The following is an 18,722-nucleotide window of genomic DNA, read 5'->3' as shown; positions in this document are numbered from 1 at the left end:
GCCCGCTTGTCGGAGCCCCCGGGGCGAGCCGCTCCCCAGGACGTGGGGGAGGAGCGCCGGGCAGGGGGCGGGACGGAACTGGGGCCCCCGGCCCCTCCTCGACCTCGCAATGGCTACCAGCCCCACCGGCCCCCCGGGGGAGGGGGGGGCAAGAGGAGAAATAGCTGTAATGTTGGGGGGGGTGGGGGGAGCTTCAAACACCCGGCCTTCAAGAGGCGCCGGCGGGTGAATTCGGACTGTGACTCTGTGTTACCCTCCAACTTTCTTCTGGGGGGCAATATCTTTGATCCACTGAACCTGAACAGCCTCCTGGATGAGGAAGTGAGTCGTGCACTCAATGCGGAGACCCCCAAGTCCTCCCCACTTCCGGCCAAGGGGCGAGATCCAGTGGAGATCCTCATCCCCAAAGATATCACTGACCCGCTCAGTCTCAATACTTGCACTGATGAGGCCCAAGTAGTTCTTGCTTCGCCACTCAAGACTGGTCGCAAGCGGCATAGACACCGGGGACAGCACCACCAGCAGCAGCAGGCATCTGGAGGGAATGATAGCCACGCCGCGCTGCCCACAGCCCCCCTCACCCCCTCATTCCACGGGGAGGGCGCCACACAGCAGCAGCGGCACAAGGGCCAGAACCGCGATGCCCCCCTACCCTATGAACTCAACACAGCCATCAACTGCAGGGATGAGGTCGTGTCTCCCCTTCCATCTGCCCTGCAGGGTTCCTCAGGCTCCCTTTCAGCCCCTTCAGCTGCCTCAGTTACCTCTGCACCCTCGTCTTCCTCCTCCCGACATCGCAAACGTCGCAGGACTTCCAGCAAGTCGGAGGCAGGGGCTAGGGGTGGAGGTCAGGGTTCCAAGGAAAAGGGCCGAGGGAGTGGGGGAGGCCGCCACCACCATCACCCACTACCTGCAGCAGGCTTCAAAAAGCAACAACGCAAGTTCCAGTATGGGAATTATTGCAAGTACTATGGGTACCGCAATCCTTCCTGTGAGGATGGGCGCCTGCGGGTGCTGAAGCCTGAATGGTTTAAGGGCCGGGACATTCTAGATCTGGGGTGCAATGTGGGCCATCTGACCCTAAGTATTGCCTGCAAGTGGGGCCCATCACGCATGGTGGGACTGGATATTGATTCCCGGCTGATACACGCAGCCCGTCAAAATATCCGACACTACCTGTCCGAGGAGCTGCGTCTCCCACCCCAGACTTCTGAGGGGGATGCTGGGGCAGAGGGTGAGGAAGGGACTGCCACCATCCGAAAGAGAAGCTGCTTCCCAGCCTCGCTGCCGGCCAGCCGGGGTCCCATTGCTGCACCCCAAGTGCCCTTGGATGGAGCGGACACCTCTGTCTTCCCCAACAATGTTGTCTTCGTCACGGTAAGAATATTAGAAGGCTCTTGGAATAGGGCCTGGGTATGGGGATGCGGTGAGAGCAATGTGTCGGGAAAGAGCAGGACCCAGAGGCATTATCCTGCACCCACTCCTCAGCAGGAGATGGAGAATGTCTCTACTGGGTGGTTTGCCCCTCCTATAACCTGGAGAGGTAGGATTCATCTCTACCCCAGGTTGGTCCACCTCGTTAGGGTAACCATTGCCACTACTAGGGGATTCTGTCCTGATGGAACCCTTTCCTCAAACCCACTGAGGGAACATGAGGCTGCTAGACAGAGAATGTGTTGAGGGAGAGGAGACTGGTGGTAGACTGTTTGAAGTTTCTGCCCTTTGATAGGGCCTCTGTTTGCATCAGCTGCTTCTATTTCCTTAGATACAGAGTTGATGAGTCAGGGGCCAGGAACAGATCTGCTCAGCATTAGGTCTTTTCCACATTGGCTCTGGGTAGTGGGAGGGGGAACACAGACTCTTCTTCAGGGAGGGAGACTATGTCCCTGACGGCACACAGCTCCCCATTAAACTGTCATTGGACTGGCTGCAGTAATGTTGGCTGCTAGGTCGGATCAAGCCTGAAGAAAGGACTTTACAGAGGACAGTGATGAGCATATCTTCTAGAAAAGATTTCCTAAGGGGATGTGTGGCTCTTGATTTCTCGAGGAGAAAGGAAAAAATAGGCCTGACATTTTGCTAGCCCTCCCCTACAGGGAAAGACCCACGGGTCTCCTTGTATAATGTTGAGCCCCTGCCCCATGTCTAGGAGTCCTCCAGCATTTGCTCACTACAATTTTGACTCCAAGTAGGAAAATTTCATGGATAATCAGTTTTAAAATACAGGGCTCCATTTTAAGTTTGACTTTACCATAAGGAAGAAGCAGAGGCAAGAAGAGAAAGTTAGACTGAAAGGGTCTGAAGAGTGGCAGAGAAGAAATGTGGGACATTGTCACAAAGCCTCCAGAGCGGTTGTGGGGGCATGGTTCTTTGTCTTGTTGACCTCACCACAATTCTTATTCTCAGGGTAACTACGTGCTGGATCGAGATGAGCTAGTGGAGGCCCAAACTCCGGAGTATGATGTGGTGCTCTGCCTCAGCCTCACCAAATGGGTGCACCTGAACTGGGGAGATGAGGGTCTGAAGCGCATGTTCCGCCGGATCTACCGGCACCTACGCCCTGGAGGCATCTTGGTCTTGGAGCCCCAACCATGGTCCTCCTATGGCAAGAGAAAGACTCTCACGGTAGGTTTCTGTGGAAATGGGGAATCATTCTTGGGTTGAGGCAAGACAAACTTTTTTTTTCCCCTGGGTCACGGGACTTGAACTCACTTTGAACCACTTTGAGCCACAGTGCCACTTCCGGTTTTCTGTTAGTTAATTGGAGACAAGAGTCTCTTGGGCTTTCTTGCCCAGGCTGGCTTTGAACCTTGATCCTCAGATCTCAGCCTCCTGAGTAGCTAGGATTACAGGCATGAGCCACCAGCACCCAGCAAGAAAGACATCTTGAGCAGAGGGAAAAGACCCCTAGGTGGGCATCATTGGCTGGGGGAGGAGGGAGCAAACTGATGTATTCCTCTGCCTTTCTCTCCAGGAAACAATTTACAAGAACTACTATCGAATCCAGCTGAAGCCAGAACAGTTCAGTTCTTACCTGACATCCCCAGAAGTGGGCTTTTCCAGCTATGAACTTGTGGCTACACCCCACAATACCTCCAAAGGTAAGTCTGGCTCATTATTGGGGGAGGCTGGTCCTGGTTGAGGGTGGAGAGTCCTGAGGGCCTGCCAACCTGTCTCCTGTGTACTCTTCCCTCAGGCTTCCAGCGTCCTGTGTACCTGTTCCACAAGGCCCGTTCCCCCAGCCACTAAGTGGCCCCCTGAACAGAAAATATTAAGATGCTGCCCTTGCTGCTCCTGAAGACCTGGGTGATGAGGTTTTTCCTTCCTAAACTCCAAAGTTTCCTTTCCTTGGGTCTGGCAAAGAAGGCTTTTTCTTAAGTTGCTGCCCCAGCCTCCTCCCTATCTCCTGCACCTGAGCAGCAAGCCCAGCTGTGCTGGAGTTACTGTCATCTTCCTGTCCCCGGCCTGCTGGGCCTGGATAGCATGGACTGTTTTGCTGACTTTTGTTTTCCCAGGAAGATTCCCACTTCTGAATGGCCTTTGTCCCTAGCTGCATTTCAGTGGACCACAGATATATGGACTAAGGGTTGGAGCGGGGAGCTTGGCAGGGAGGCACACAGATACTGTAAAAATCCTTCCTGCTGCTGTCCCCCAGTGGGAGAGGGGACTGGATTTGGAATGTAAGAACAGCACAATAAACTTGATACCTAGGGCAGTGGCCCCCATACCTGTGTCTGGCACTTTTTAGCTGGGGAGGGTGGTGCCTCAGTAAAACCTGTGCTTGCTTTCTTTGCCTATCCTAGAGTTTCAAGGAAGAGGGCAAGTTTTTTCAGTGGTTAGGGAAAACTGCTAATCAAATATACACACAGTTGGTTACATAGAGCCCTGATTTATTTTGGTGGCACTGGGAACTGAGCCCAAGACTTTGAGCATACTATAGGCAATATTTTTACCATTTGAGCCTCACCAGTACAAAATTCTGGTGTGTAGAGATTACCAACTTCCTTCCCTGGGGGGAAAAAAAATTCACAATTCTTATTGGATGTGGGTGGTGAGCTTTAAGAAGGCTGAGAAGCCTTGGCAGAACTGCATGAGAACTTTAAAAAATACTTAGGTCCAGAGCCACCAACCTGCTTCAGGGACCTTCCACTCTTCTGTGCTGTGAAACCAAGTATTTAGCAACAGGAAGCTCTTCAGTGATACATCAAGGGTTACTGGAAACCTTTCGCGTCTAATAAATACTGAGCAAGCTGGGCACTGTTTGGTGGCTCACGCCTGTAATCCTAGCTATTCAGGAGGCTGAGATCTGAGGATTATGGTTCAAAGCCAGCCTGGGCAGGTCCAATTAATCACCAGACAACCACAAGTGGCACTGTAGCTCAAAGTAGTACAGCACTGGCCTTGAGCAAAAGAGCTCAGGCAGAGCCCAGGCCCTGAGTTCAAGCCATGACTTTGACAAAAAAAAAAAATACTGAACAATCAAGTCAAACAAGGTGCACACAAAGCCTTAAAGGGAAAACAAGTAATTTTGTTAACAGTGCTAAGCAGTGCCTTGCAAACTCCTAGACTCAAGCAATCCCCACACTTGGGGATCAGTGTAAGGTTTTTTGAGGTGGAGTTGTTTTGGGGGGGTTTTAATCAGTCGTGGGTCTTGAAGTTGGTTTGGACACTGTCTCTGAGCTCTTCAGCTCAAGGCAAGCCCTCTACCACTTAGGCCACAGAGCCACTTCCGGTTTTCTGGTGGTTAATTGGAGGTAATCCTAGCTACTCAGGAGGCTGAGATCTGAGGATAATGGTTCAAAGCTAGCCTGGGCAGGAAAGTCCCTGAGACTTATCTCCAATTAACCACCAGAAAACCAGAAGTGGCACTGCAGCTCAAGTGGTAAAGCTCTCTCCTTGAGCTGAGGAGCTCAGGGGCAGAGCCCAGGCACAGAGTTCAAACCTCATGGTCAACACACAAAAAAGAAAAAGCTCCGGGGTGGGGGTTTAGCTCAGCGGAAGGGTACAAGAAAAAAAGAAAAAGCTCTAAGTACATTACAACACACAAGGGGACTGTAGCTCAGCGGGAAAACATTTACCTAGCTAGCATGTGCAAGACCCTATGTTCCCCAGCACACCACACATACAAATGGTACATAACACCTGGAAATCCAAAGGACTTTCAACATTTGTACTGTGAATAGGATCCAGGGCTTTGTACATGTTAAGCTCACCCAGCTACATCTGCCTTTTTGTTTTGGTGCTGGTCCTGGACCTTGAACTCGACCTGGGCACTGTCCCTCAGCTTTTGTGCTCAAGACTAGCATTCTACCACTACAGTCATAGCCTGCTTCTGACTTTTTTAAATTATTATTAATGGGAAATAACTCCCATGGACTCCTGCCCTGGCTAACACAATCCTTAGCCTCCTGAGTAGCTAGGGTAACAGGTATATGCAACCTTGGGCCCTGTCACCACTTCTTTTTTTTTTTTTTGGTCCGGGTTGTGGGGCCTGAACTCTGGGTCTGGGCGCTGTCCCTCAGCTCTTCAGCTCAAGGCGAGCACGCTACCACTTGAGCCACAGCGCCACTTCCGGCTTTTTTTTTCTTTTTGCTTATATGGTGCTGAGGAATAAAACCCAGGGCCTCAGGCATGCAAGGCAAGCGCTCTACCACTGAGCCAACTTCCCAGCCCCACCACTTCTATTTTTGCTTCCGGTTTGAGACAGGCTTGCTGTGTAATAGCCTAGGTAAGGGCCAAAAAGCGCATCTCCAGGCAGTTTCCAACCTGGGAGGGACCTTTGGAGCGGTTTTAGCTGTACTTGTGGCTCCCAAGAACAGTCCCATTATCTAACAACCACTTTATTCTCTAAAACGGTTTTAACACAAAATGGCAATCCAGAGGTCTAAGCTTCCCACCGCCTTAACGTCCGGTGCATGAGGAAGGTGTCCTCCGAAGGGCGAGGCCGGGCTTGGAGTCGGAGAGGGGGCAGCCCGTCCAGGCTCAGGTGGGGAGATTCGTAACACAGTGTGTCTGGGTCGCACAGCATGGTCATGTCTGGCCCTGGCCCGGGAGGCTCCTGTTGAAGTTGGGCCCCAAAAGTAAGTTTACACCCTGGGGGCGGGGGTGTGTGTGTGGGCAGGGGAGGGGGGAGACAATCCGCGATGAACACGCGCGCGAGGGGACACCAGGAGGAGGCCGGGCCCCGTCCCTCACCTTCGGGGGCGGGGCTCGGGCCTGCGGCGGCAGGAGCGCCAGCTTCTCCCGCAGCGCCGCGCTGAGAACCTGTTCCTCCGGCACCTGCAAGCTCACCAGGTCTCGGAAGAGCCGCTTGGAGCGCGGCACGTTCAGCCCTGAGAGCGCGGGAGGGGCGGGGGTGAGCGGCTCCGCGCGGCCCGGCCCCCCCGCCCGGCAGGCCGCTCGCCCCCCTCACCCTCGGCCACGCTCTCCCCCAGGCCGCAGCGGGTCTGGAAGGACTTCCTCAGTTGCTCCTCCACGGCCTTAGCGGCATCAAACGGTCCCGAGGCTGCGGCCCGGGCCGCCTGCAGCTCGGCGCTCAAGGCCAGGCTGCTCCGCGGCGCGGGCGCCTCCAGCGCGTGCGCCTCGCTCGGGGCGGCGGGCGGCGGCTCAGGGCGGCCCGGGGAGGACGGAGCCAGGCGGAAGCGGACCTGGGGGACACAGGACCCGGCCGTGAGCGTCCGGGCCGTTCGGGTCCCCCGGGCAGCTCGGACCCCAGCTCACCTGTCTCCCCCTGCGGGCCGCTTCCCGCCGCCCCGCCTGTCCCTTCCGCCGCCCAGGGCTGCGGCTCCGCGGCTCGGGGCTCTCGGACCGCGGGCTCAGGCTCAAGTCTAGACCGGGCTCGGGCACTGGGACGCGGGGTTCCGGGGCTCGGGGCTCAGGGGGTGGTCCTGGGGCCGCCAGGGCATCTCCGCCTCTTAGAGACTCCAGCTCGGACTCCCCGCAGTCCATCATCTTGGGGTACCAGCGGCGAGGGCCACCGCAAACGGCCTCGCTCCCTCCTCCTCCCCCTCCCCCTCCCGTCGGGAGACCACTACCGGAAACCGTTATCCCTCACTCCACGAGGGGGGACAGAGCCCCGCCCCTTGCAGCGCCCCGTGACGTCAGTTCCTTGACCCGCCCCCTACTTCCGCCCCACTACTTGGCCCCGCCCCGGAGGCCGGTGCGGCAGTCCTAAGGGTCCCTGTGAGGACCGAGCTTCCTTCAGCAAAATCTCTATCTGGCCGGTCTCAGTCTGAGGGTCTCAGGGTGTTCCGTTTTCTGTCTGGAACTCCCGACAGGAAAGTTTTAACTAGACGGTCAGCATTTTCGGGGTTTTCTTCACCCACAGCCCAGGCTTCCTCCTGGCATCCATCCAATCTGGCAGCCTCTTGTGATTTGTTACCTTTGAGAGTTCCCCAAAAATATTACTAGGTAGAAGACTAGATAAGATCTCGGAACTGAGCCATCGCCGAACGGAGGTGAGACTCACAGGCTCACAGGGAAGCCAAGGAGCCTGGAATCCAGAGAACCTTGTCATGGATGGAGATAAGCCAGAGCACTGGGCACAAGGTCTACATTTCCTCAGAGGCATCAACTTTCCCTCCCTTCTCCACCCTCAGGCCAGGGATCGGAGCCCAGGCTTTCCCTATTGCAGACATGGTGTCCCTTGTTCTTGCCTTGCTCCCCTTCCAGTAAATTGGTCCTCCCTGTCTTCCTCTTCTCCTGACCCCAGGCCAGCTTCCACCATCACCACCACCACCCTCACTGTGTCCCCACCTGGTGCCCTAGATCCTGCTCCTCACCCCACCCATTTCCCAGTCCTATAGAATGCCCCCTGTGCTTCCCGTCTTTCCCTCAGCCCTTGTGTAGTGTCAGCTTGGGTGGATTGATGTGCTAAGAAGTGTCTCCTTTGTGGTCTGCCATACATGGTTCCTCTACCTACTTATGCATCCCAAGAATCCCACTGAGGTAACCTCTTGTGCAGAAGACACTCTTATGCAAGAGGATGGGTGGTAAGGTGTGATACCTGTGCAACCTGGTGCACTGACAGGTCCAAATCCTACCAAAGAAGATTATAATAGCAAGGTATCAAACTAGCGGTCTAGAGGAAACCTGATTCTTATACCAGGTTTTATGAGGAAGTGTGGAATCACAACACCAGATTACCAGGGAGAGGAGGAAACATGAAAAGATGCCAGGAAAGCTGCTTTTAACAAACTAGAAAATGTGCTTTCTCAAAGCCCTTTACTGCCATCTGATGGAAAATTGTCCTCATGGTTCTCTGAAGTCTTCATAGTGAGGAACACAATCTTAGAAGAAGATAATTGACCTTAAAATAAGTCCAAATCCCTTTGACAGGAATTTGAGGCTCCACCTTCTCACTTTAGTCTTGCATCCCCTAAACACCGAAGAGGCAACCTTAACATCTCAAGACTGGAGCCTTCTGAGTCCCCAAAGTCTATTTTTCTGGTTAAAATATAGATACCTACCTACCCCACCTCCAATGTCTGACTTTTGAGGCCAGGAATTCTTGTGTGTGTGTGTGTGTGTGTGTGTGTGTGTGTGTGTGTGTATTTTTCTGGTTAAAATATAGATACCTACCTACCCCACCTCCAATGTCTGACTTTTGAGGCCAGGAATTCTCGTGTGTATGTGTGTGTGTGTGTGTGTCTGTGTGTATGTGTGTCTGTGTGTGTGTGTGTGTCTGTGTGTCTGTGTTTGTGATTTGAATCCAGCCTTAGACTTGTTCAGCTTGCCCAGATGGCATTCTACTAGCTGAACACTTCCTCCAGTCTTCCTATTTATTTTTTTCCCCATAGGGGGCTTGAACACAAAGTCTGGATGCCATCCCTTAAACACAAAGTCAAGGCTGGCACTCCACCACTTGAGCCACAGCTCCAGTTCCAGCTTTTTGCTGGTTAACTGGAAATAAGTATCTCATAGACTTTTTTTTTTTACCTGAACTGGTTTAGATCCTCAATCCTCAGATCTCAGCCTCCTGAGTAGCTAAGATTACAGAGACATGAGCTACCAGTGCCCAACTTAGCCCTGTTTCTTGCTGGCTATTTTTGGAGATGGAATCTAGGGGACTTTTCAGCCATGGTGGCTTCAAACTACAATCTTCAGTCTCCTGAGAAGCTAGGATTGTACGCATGAGCCACCAGTACCCAGCTAGAAATACATATTTTTAACAAGCTCGTAGGCAACTGTGATATGGCCTGACTTCCAAATCCTGACTGTCCACATTCCCATGCAATGTGGCAGTGGTTCGAAGACTTCATCAGGCTTGTTAAAACAGATGACTTGGCTGGGCTCCACCCAAGTCTCTGATATAGATTTGGGGCACCAATCCTGAGAGTTTGCATTTCCATAGATCACCAGAAGACATTGCTACTCCTACCTGGGGACTGCACCCTGAGACCTTCATTAATAATACATGCAACTGAGGGTGCGGCTCAAGTGGCAAGATGCTTGCACTGAGGCTCTGAGTTCAGTCATCAGTACCACAAAAACAAACACATAGAAACCAGGCACCGCCAGTGGCTTGTACCTATCATTTTAGCTACCTAGGAGGCTCCCTACCTGGGAGACAGAGCAAGGCATTGTGATTTGAAGCCAATCTGTATATAAAAGCTCACAAGATTCCCTCTCAAACCAATGACATGCCTGTTCTTCCAACTAGGAGGGAAGCACAATGGCTGGGCACTAGTGCACCAATCATCCTTAGGAAGCCTAAGAGCACAAGGAAGCTCAAAACCCAGGCTATCCAGGTGCCGTTGGCTCACACCTATAATCCTAGCTACTCAGGAGCCTGAGATCTGAGGATCATAGTTCAAAGCCAGGCCCAGCAGGAAAGTGTGAGACTCATCTCCAATAAGCCACCAGAAAACAGGAAGTGGTGCTGTAGCTCAAGTGGTAGAGCACTAGCCTCGAGCTAAAGAGCTAAGGAACAGTGCCTAGGCCTAGAGTTCAAGGCCCATGACTGACAAAAAAAAAAAAAAAAAAACAGACTGTCCAGGCATAAAAGCTCCTCAGAAACCACCAATGTAGTCAAACATCAGTGGCTTATACCTGTAATCCTAGCTACTCAAGAGGCTGAGGTATGAAGATTGTGATTTGAACCCAGTTTGAGCAGGAAGGTCTATGAGACTCATCATCTCAAGTTAGCCTAAAAAAACAAAGGTGTGGCTCAAAGTGGCAGAACTCCAACCTTAAGCTAAAAAAAAGCTAAGTAAGAGGGGCTGGGAAAGTGACTCTGGTAGATTGCTTGTCTTGCATACATGAGGCTCTGGGTTTGATTCCTCAGTACCACATAAGCAGAAAAAGCTGGAAGTGGCGCTGTTGCTCAAGTGGTAGAGCGCTAACCTTGAGCTGAAGAGTTCAGCAGAGTTCAGGCCCCATGACTGGGGGGAAAAAAAAAACTAAGCAATAGAATGAGACTCTGAGGGCTGGGAAGGTGGCTCAGTGGTAGAGTGCTTGCCTTGCATGCCAGAGGCCCTGGGTTCGATTCCTTAGCACCACATAAGCAAAAAGAAAAAAGCCGGAAGTGGCGCTGTGGCTCAAGTGGTAGAGCGCTAGCCTTGAGCTGAAGAGCTGAGGGACAGCGCCCAGGCCCAGAGTTCAGGCCCCACGACCGGACCCCAAAAAAAAAAAAGAGAATGAGACTCTGAGTTCAAGTCTCAGTGCTGGTACAAAAGAAAAAAAAAAGGAAAGATTAACACAAGTGACTCCATTTTTATTCTGGCAACTTTCACATCTTATACAAATATGATCGTATCAGGTACCATTAACTACAATGAAAAAATAAAGCATCGAGAGATGTTAGGTTCAAAGAGGGTTTTCCCCATCTCTGGTCACATGATTTGGGAAAGTCCATGAAGAAATGACATGCTCAGGGGCTGGGAAGGTGGCTCAGTAGAGCGCTTGCCTTGCATGCCTGAGGCCCTGGGTTCGATTCCTCAGCACCACATAAGCAAAAAGAAAAAAGCCGGAAGTGGCACTGTGGCTCAAGTGGTAGAGTGCTAGCCTTGAGCTGAAGAGCTGAGGGACAGCGCCCAGGCCCAGAGTTCAGGCCCCATGACCGGACCCTAAATAAATAAATAAAACTTAGTCCCCAATTAAAAAAAAAAAAAAGAAATGACATGCTCAGAAACCTCAGGGACCAGAGCAAACCAGGCCAAATCTGTTTGTCTTTGTGCCTGTCCTGGGGCTTGAAACTTGATCCCAGCACTGTCCCTGAGCTTTTTGGCTCAAAACTAGTGCTCTACTCCTTGAGCCATAGCTCTGTCTCCAGTTTTTTGGTGGTTAATTGGAGATAAGAGTCTCACAGACTTTCCTGCCCTGAGTGGTCTCAAACAGATCATATCTCAGCCTCCTAAATAGCTAGGTTATAGGCTGAGCCACTGGTATATGGATTTTTTGTTTTTGTTTTCCTGATGATGTCTCAGTAGCCCATGCTGGCTGTGAACTTGCAGTCCTACTGCCTCTACTTCCTAAGTGCTGAGTACTACTCTCTTCCCATTCCAGGAGACTCTACATGTTTTCCTCCTTCTCTGGTCATCCTACAGTCCTCAGAGCTTTTGGCTGGGATTCCTCAGGATGAGTCAGGAAGGAGGCCAACTCGGGTAGACAGTTCTGGGCATCCACCTTTACTTTGAAGTTTTCCTTCAATTTCCTGGGCTGAGCCCAGACAGGACTGGGGAAGGAGAGAGGTAGGATATACCAGTAACTCCCAATGGCTTCTGGCAGAACTCAGGGTCCTCTTTCTACCTCCCACTCTTATGATGGTGAAGAAGTCAAGGAAAAATGAGAGCAGGATTCCTTTCCATTTGCACATAGCCTCAGGCCTGGATGTTTCCTGGGCTTGTAGCTACCTGCAAGATTATTTACCAGAGACCATGCTTTGGCCTTTCCAATCCTCTCTCAAACCTGAGGTTCTCAGTGAACAGGAGCCCATTTCTAAACTTGGAGGCTGATTCTGAATCTGGATATAAAAGCTCACATCAGATGGTGATGGTAGATGCTACTCCAAGAGTCTGGGATCTATTATACCTCAGGGTTCCTGGGACCTATCACCAATGCTGTTTGATCCCAGAATGTTTCCTGATATACACTGGAGATATAGCAAACAACTGGTGGTTGGAAACTCCAAAATTGAGCCACTATACACCAGTTCACCATGAGGTCTCTCCTAAAAACCTGAAAGCAGAAGTTCTCTCTTCCCCCCACCTCTCTCTCTTTGACAGTCATGAGGCTTGAACTCTGGGCTTGGGTGCTATCCCTGTGCTTTTCAGCTCAAGGTGAGTGCTCTACCGCTTGAGCCACAGCACCACTTCTGGTTTTCTAGTGGTTTATTGGAGATAAAGAGTCTCATGGACTTTCCTGCCCAGGCTGGCTTTGAACGGTGATCCTCAGATCTCAGCCTCCTGAGTAGCTAAGGATTACAGGTATAAGCCACTAGCGCCCACCTAGAAGTTCTCTTTTTCATGCCCTGAATCTGAGGATCTAAATTTGAAGCCAACCAGGGCAAGAAAGTCTGTGAGACCCTTAGCTCCAATTAAGCACCACAAAAAGCAGGAAATGGAGTTGTGGCTCAAGTAACAGAATGCCAAGCCTTGAGCAAAAAAAAAGCTAAGGGATAACACCTAGGCCCTAAGTTCAAGCCCCAGGACCAGCACCAAAAAAAAAAAAAAAAAAGGAAAGAAAGAAAGGAGGAAGGAAGGAAGGAGTGGAAAGGATGAAGGAGAAAGGAGAAAGGGAGGAAAGAAGGAAGTTTTTTTTGTGTTTTTTTGGGGGGGTCCGGTCATGGGGCCTGAACTCTGGGCCTGGGCGCTGTCCCTCAGCTCTTCAGCTCAAAGCTAGCACTCTACCACTTGAGCCACAGCGCCACTTCCGCCTTTCTTTCTTTTTGCTTATGTGGTGCTGAGGAATCGAACCCAGGGCCTCAGGCATGCAAGGCAAGCACTCTACCACTGAGCCACCTTCCCAGCCCAAGAAGGAAGTTTTCAGGCAACCTCCTCATCCATCATCTGGTTATCTGGTTACAAGGGCTTCCTAAGTAATAGGTGTTAGTACTGTTGCTTTAAGTATTGACTAATATTAAGTGGGCCCAACCCTCCCATAGCAGTGGAGGGGTGGGTGAGTTGTCTAATGACCTCAAGAAAACCATCCCTGCCTGCCATTCCTCACTTTCCCCCTACTGTGCTCAGCAAGTCACTAGTTGAGCATCACCCAGCAGAGCTGTAGTAATGTTCCTTACCCTCCTCCCTTACACAAGCTCCTCCAGCAATCTGCTGCCATCTGCAAATCCTGTGACCCCCTCACATCCTCCAAATTTTGCTTTCTGGTGAAAGATGCCTGCTTTACCCTGGAAAACGATCCCTTCAACTTCCCAGGTCTGGCCCAGAGGCCAGGCTAAGACTGACAGCTGCAGGATCTCCCCTCCTGAGGCGTCTAAAATACAACCTCCACATCAACATGGCTCCCTCCAGAGATGTTGGGCTCCCAGTGCCAAGCTGGGCCTTCCCATCCCATCCCTGCTGGATCAACACAGCTGTCACTTGACTTCTGCAGTGGCATGGGTAGGGTTCCTATTCAGAGCCCACATTGCTGCCAGGCATTCTGGGAAGTGTAGTTTCCCAAGGTTCTTGGCAGGACGTGGACAGCTGGGTCAAAATCACAGGCTCCAAGGCCACGGCATGGCCAAAGCCAAGAGCTCCTAAGAAAAAGAGCAGGGGTGGGGGGACAGCGCTGGGTGCCAGTGGCTCACACCTGTAATTCTAGCTACTCAGGAGGCTGAGATCTGGATTGCAGTTCAAAGCCAACCAAGGCAGGAAAAGTCCATGAGACTCTTATCTCCAATACACCACTCAGAAAATTGGAATTGGCACTGTGGCTCAAGTGGTAGTGTGCTCACCTTGAGCTGAAGAGCACAGGGACAGCACCCAAGCCCAGAGTTCAAGCCCCATGACCAACAAAAAAAAAAAGCATGGGGGGTGGTCAGTTCAGAACAGACCCACCCTAAATAACTTCCTTGAAAAACTGCTAGAGAATGTTAACTAGCAGATTGCCTGATGCATGCTAGATGCTCAAAGGGTACGCAATAGCTGTTTGTTGCTATGGCTACCCATCAACTGCCTAGAGGAAATACAGTCCCTGTTTATCACAGACTGAGGGTCACTCCTATACATATCAGGATTTCCAAACTGGGATGCCCTATCCTGGCCTCCCTAAAGCTCTTCTATTCACAAGCTCACTCATCTACTCAGAAATATGTGATATTTATTAATCAATACTTTGATCATCTTTTTTACAACTTGAATAAACACAGAGAAGGGGAGTAGGTATGACCCCCCAGGCCTGGCCTTGGGGCTCCCAATGGGAGTTAACAGCATGAAAAACGTCTCCTTACCCACAACTTCTGGCCTGTTGTCCTGACCCCTCTTGATCCACCTTACCTAAGAGCAAGGTGGGGATTTCTGAGGTTCTAGGGCTCCCCCGACCTAGAGGGGACTTTGGGCATCTTGCTTCAGGCCTGGCACCGTGTCAGGGGGTGGAGATATGTGGGTCCGGATATGATGTCGCCTGCGCCGCTCCTGCCTGCGGGACAGCTGTCGTAGTTGTTTCCGAATGGCCCACAGCACTAGGTATACTTCTCGTAGCATCTCAGCCTCTGGCGTATCCAAGGGGGACCGGACCCTCATTTGAGAGGTAATTGAGGAAGAACTTACAGACTGCAAGAGAAAGAGATGACATGCATGCACGCATGCAAATCCCTGGGACTAGAGGAAAAAATATTAGGTAGAATCACCCGCAGATAGACAGAAAAAGGTTAGACTCATTCCACCTCCTCCATCAGACTCCCTCAAATACACCTCATTCCAAAAGACTCTTTTGGTCTGTTCACACTCTCTATCTCTGCTATCTGCCCCAGCATGCCACATTTTATGCACTGTTTATTCCAAAGACTGTCCTGTTTTGCCACTCATGAAAAATAGCTACCTTTGAATCCTCACTCAAACCTTTGAATTTCATGGTGAATGTGTTAAATAAAAGATAATAGCTGGGAGTTGGTGGTTTATGCCTGTAATCCTAGCTACTCAGGATGTCAAGATCTGAGAATTACAGTTCAAAGCCAATCCTGGGCAAGAAAATCTATGGGACTCTTTTTTCCAATTAAGTAGCGAAAAACTGTAAGTGAAGCTGTGGCTCAAATCATAGAGTGCTATCCTTGAGTGAAAAAACTCAGAGACAGGGCTGGAAATGTGGCTTAGTGGTAGAGTACTTGCCTTGCATGCATGAAGCCCTGGGCTCAATTCCTCAGTACCACATACACAGAAAAAGCCAGAAGTGGTGCTGTGGCTCAAGTGATAGAGTGTTAGCCTTTGAGCAAAAGCAGCTCAGGGACAGTGCCCAGACCCTGAATTCAAGCCCCAGGACTGACAAAAAGAAAACAAAAACCCTCAGGGATAGTGCTTAGGCCCTGAGTTCAACTCCCAGTACCAGCACAAAAAAGAAAAATTTGAAAATGGCTTGTCTGCTCTTGTCAATCACTAGGGTTTGAAACAAGGCCCATCATCTTTAGCACCTGGTGAAGCAAATCGGTATGACAATTGATAGAGAGAGAACTCAGTTTGTTTGGGGCCAGGCACTGCTGGCTCAAGTCACCTATCAAGAGGCTGAGATCTGAGGATGGCAGCTTGAAGCCAGCCTGGGGAAGAAAAGTCCAAGACACTCTTATCTCCAATTAACCATCATAACGCCAAAAGTAGAACTGTGGTTCAAGTGGTAGAGACAGCTTTCAGCAAAAAAGGCCAAGTGATGGGGGGGAGGGGGGAGGCTGGGAAGGGATGTGAAGGGTAAACAAAGGAGGAGGCTGCAATGCTTGGTAAGAAATGTACGCATTATCCTGCCCATGTAATTGTAACTCCTCTGTACAGTATGTTCACAAATAAAATAAAATTAAATTAAAAAAAAAGAAAACAAAACCAATCAACCAAATGAAAAAAAAATAATAATAAATTGCTTCATATAAAAAAAAAAGGCCAAGTGAAAGCTCAAGCCCCAGAACAGACACAACAACAAACAATCAAATTCTACAACTTCACCATCTACCTGCTTGGTGTGAGGTGAGCTGTCTCTCGGCTCAGGGATTGTTCCACCCCCCTCCCAGACCCCTCAGGCCATTCCTGAATACACCTGCTATTCTCTCTTCCTGGACCACCCCTCCCTTTCCTTCTACCTCCCCTTATCAATCCTTTCCCAACTCAAATGAAGTGAACTCTTTTATTTCATACACACGCTTTTTTTTCAGTCATGGGGGCCTGAACTCAAGGCATGGGCATTGTCCCTGAGCTTTTGCATTTAAGGCTTGCCATTTTGAGCCAACATGCCACTTCCAGTTTTCTGGTAGTTAATTGACCCAGGCTGGCTTTGAACCACAATCCGCAAATCTCAGCCTCCTGAGTAGCTAGGATTATAGGCCTGAGCCACCAACACCTGGCTCACCCTGTCTTCTTCTTTCTCTGTGTCCCCAGGTCTGCACTCCCAGCTCCCTATACCTCCCACAATACATCCCTCTTGAGATACAGAACCAACCAGTCCTCTGATCCTGTTCATCATTGTCTTTTCAGTGCCTGGCAACACAAGGAGCACAGGAAAGAATTTCTAGACAAATGAATGGGGGAAGAAATGAATCACTGGCGATTTGGAAGGTGGGAAAGTACTCACCTTCCACCTACACATCTGCCAACCAGACCGCAGGGTAGACAACATAAGCGAGGAGACGGACTGGACAGCCGTCCGGGACACCTGCATCAAGGAGCGATTCCCATGGCTGCCCATTGACTGCTTTGTGGTAGTGGCCAATGCACAGGGCTCAAGCGCCTTCGCGCACGCACTCAGACTGGGTGTCTGGACTAATTTTGATGTTGAAAGCTCTGCAGGAGTCTTCTCCATCTTTTTCAGGGCTAGTTTCTTGGAGCTAGATCGTTCCAACAGCATTGACTCAGGTTTGTGTCTCCAGGAGAAAACCTACAAAACAGAAACAGAAAAGGGGTAGCTGCCAGCAACAAGAAGTCCCTCAATCTGACTCATACCCAGCTATTCTGGAGGCTAAGATCTGATTATGGATCAAAGCCAGCCATGAGACTTTGGCCTCCAATTAACCATCAAAAGCTGGAAATGGAGGTGTGGCTCAAGTGGTAAAGCACCAGCTTTGAACAAAAAGCTAAAAGACAGGCCTCAATTTCAAGCTCTAGTACACACACACACAAATCAGGGATGACTTTCACTGGCCTCCTTCCCAAATGTTCTTTTCCATCCCTTTTAATCCTCCCTGCTTCCTATCCTGTCTTGCTTAGTCCCAAGAGGCCAGGAGTGAAGGAAGATGGTTGGTTGGTGTGTGTGTGGTGTGTACCACAACCAAGATGTCACTGGCCAAAGCCCTTATCCCAGGCAGTGTATGAAACTCACCCAACTGTTCATCTTTTGCCAAACACGCCTAACCCATTTGAAGAACCTTGAGACCATGACTGGATATAAAGAGTTCAAAGTAGGGGCAGAGCCAGCATTCGGAGCAGGGCAGGGGACAGGCTGTAAGCCAATGGCTGCCAGTGGAAGGGGGCTCGTGGAAGCTGAGGAGCTTCAAACACAACAGTGAAGGAAGAACCAGGAAATACAAGGGAGAAACTCTTCCCTAGTGACTCGTCCCAGGCTCTTCCTCCCCTCCCTGGGGCAGGGAGAGGAGTCCAAGTGGATGAGAACCTACAGTAAGGGAGAATTCTAGCCCATTGTGAGAGCTGCCAGGACCCTGCCCCAACCCCCACAGCCCTTCCAGCACCCACAGAGCCAATCATTCATCGTTTTGACTTTACCAAGCCCAAATCCAAGAGAAGAAAACAGTAACTGAATGCTTGTATGTGCCAGGACTTTCCCATGGGTTGTGTCATACTAAGTTCCCTTCAAGGTATGTGTTATGGTCAGTGTCACCCTACCCATGAGGTGACTTAAGAGTCAGAAAATCTGAGTTCATCCAGGTACCAGTGGCTTACTCCTGAAATCTTTGCTATTCAAGAGGCTGAGATATGAGGATTGTGATTTGAAGTCAGCCCTCACAGGAAAGTCTGTGACATTCATCTCCAATTATCCATAGGAAAACAGGAAGTGGAGCTGTGGCTATTAAGTGGTAGAGTGCTAGCCTCGAGTATAAAAAGCTCAGAGATAGAATACCCAGTCCTGAATCTAAGCCCCATGACCAAGAGAGACAGAGACACAGGGACACAGAGAGAGACAGAGAGAGAGAGAGACAGAGACAGAGACAGAAAGAACACGAGCGAGCGCACAGATTTTTCCCAGTCCTAAGTCAGAAGAGCTCCAGCCAGGCTGGGAATGTGGCTTAGTGCTTGCCTAGCATTCATGAAGCCCTGGGCTTGATTCCTTAGTACCATGTAACAGAAAAAGCCTGAAGTGGCACTGTGGCTCAGGAGGTAGAGTGCTAGCCTTGAGCAAAAGAAGCTTAGGGACAGTGCCCAGGCCCAGAGGTCAAGCCCCACGACTGACAAAAACTAAAACAAAAAAACTAACCCAGGTTGCCCTCCAGCTTCTGCACAATTCCTCCAGGTCCCCAGGAGCCCTCGATCTCCCATGGTCCCCTTCCTCCCACTAGATGGCGACCTTCCTGGCTGACTTTCCAACTAGGACAAGAGCCCAGGCTGCCAGGGAGGGGCCTGCTCACCCACAGGGCC

General features: G+C 50.7%; 3 protein-coding genes across 3 annotated transcripts in view; 1 reads left to right on the top strand and 2 right to left on the bottom strand.

The window, feature by feature from the left end:
- The window catches only part of Mepce (methylphosphate capping enzyme), a 4,649-nt gene extending 934 nt beyond the window's left edge, over positions 1 to 3,715 (top strand). Inside the window, exons 2-5 of the mRNA XM_013031815.1 lie at positions 306 to 1,377; positions 2,407 to 2,625; positions 2,975 to 3,101; positions 3,197 to 3,715. Of these exons, the coding sequence (XP_012887269.1) occupies positions 1,114 to 1,377; positions 2,407 to 2,625; positions 2,975 to 3,101; positions 3,197 to 3,249 (663 nt within the window). The 5' untranslated portion in view covers positions 306 to 1,113 and the 3' untranslated portion in view covers positions 3,250 to 3,715. The remainder of the gene's footprint in view (positions 1 to 305; positions 1,378 to 2,406; positions 2,626 to 2,974; positions 3,102 to 3,196) is intronic.
- Positions 3,716 to 5,824: 2,109 nt separating this feature from the next.
- Positions 5,825 to 7,056, bottom strand: Ppp1r35 (protein phosphatase 1, regulatory subunit 35). The gene is made up of 4 exons (XM_013031763.1): positions 6,721 to 7,056; positions 6,413 to 6,647; positions 6,196 to 6,332; positions 5,825 to 6,058 (listed from the first exon to the last, which is right to left on the bottom strand). The coding sequence occupies exons 1-4, from the start codon at positions 6,949 to 6,951 to the stop codon at positions 5,885 to 5,887; spliced, it is 777 nt and encodes a 258-aa protein (XP_012887217.1). The 5' UTR covers positions 6,952 to 7,056; the 3' UTR covers positions 5,825 to 5,884.
- A 7,308-nt stretch (positions 7,057 to 14,364) lies between these two features.
- On the bottom strand, positions 14,365 to 17,508 carry LOC105997324 (chromosome unknown open reading frame, human C7orf61). Its single transcript, XM_013031718.1, has 4 exons — positions 17,452 to 17,508; positions 16,708 to 17,010; positions 15,711 to 15,713; positions 14,365 to 14,711 (listed from the first exon to the last, which is right to left on the bottom strand). The coding sequence occupies exons 1-4, from the start codon at positions 17,506 to 17,508 to the stop codon at positions 14,481 to 14,483; spliced, it is 594 nt and encodes a 197-aa protein (XP_012887172.1). The 3' UTR covers positions 14,365 to 14,480.
- Positions 17,509 to 18,722: the final 1,214 nt, after the last annotated feature.

The sequence above is a fragment of the Dipodomys ordii genome, unplaced genomic scaffold (genome assembly GCF_000151885.1).
Source record: "Dipodomys ordii isolate 6190 unplaced genomic scaffold, Dord_2.0 Scaffold143, whole genome shotgun sequence".
Taxonomy (NCBI): domain Eukaryota; kingdom Metazoa; phylum Chordata; class Mammalia; order Rodentia; family Heteromyidae; genus Dipodomys; species Dipodomys ordii.
This window is presented reverse-complemented; position numbering and strand designations above follow the sequence as displayed.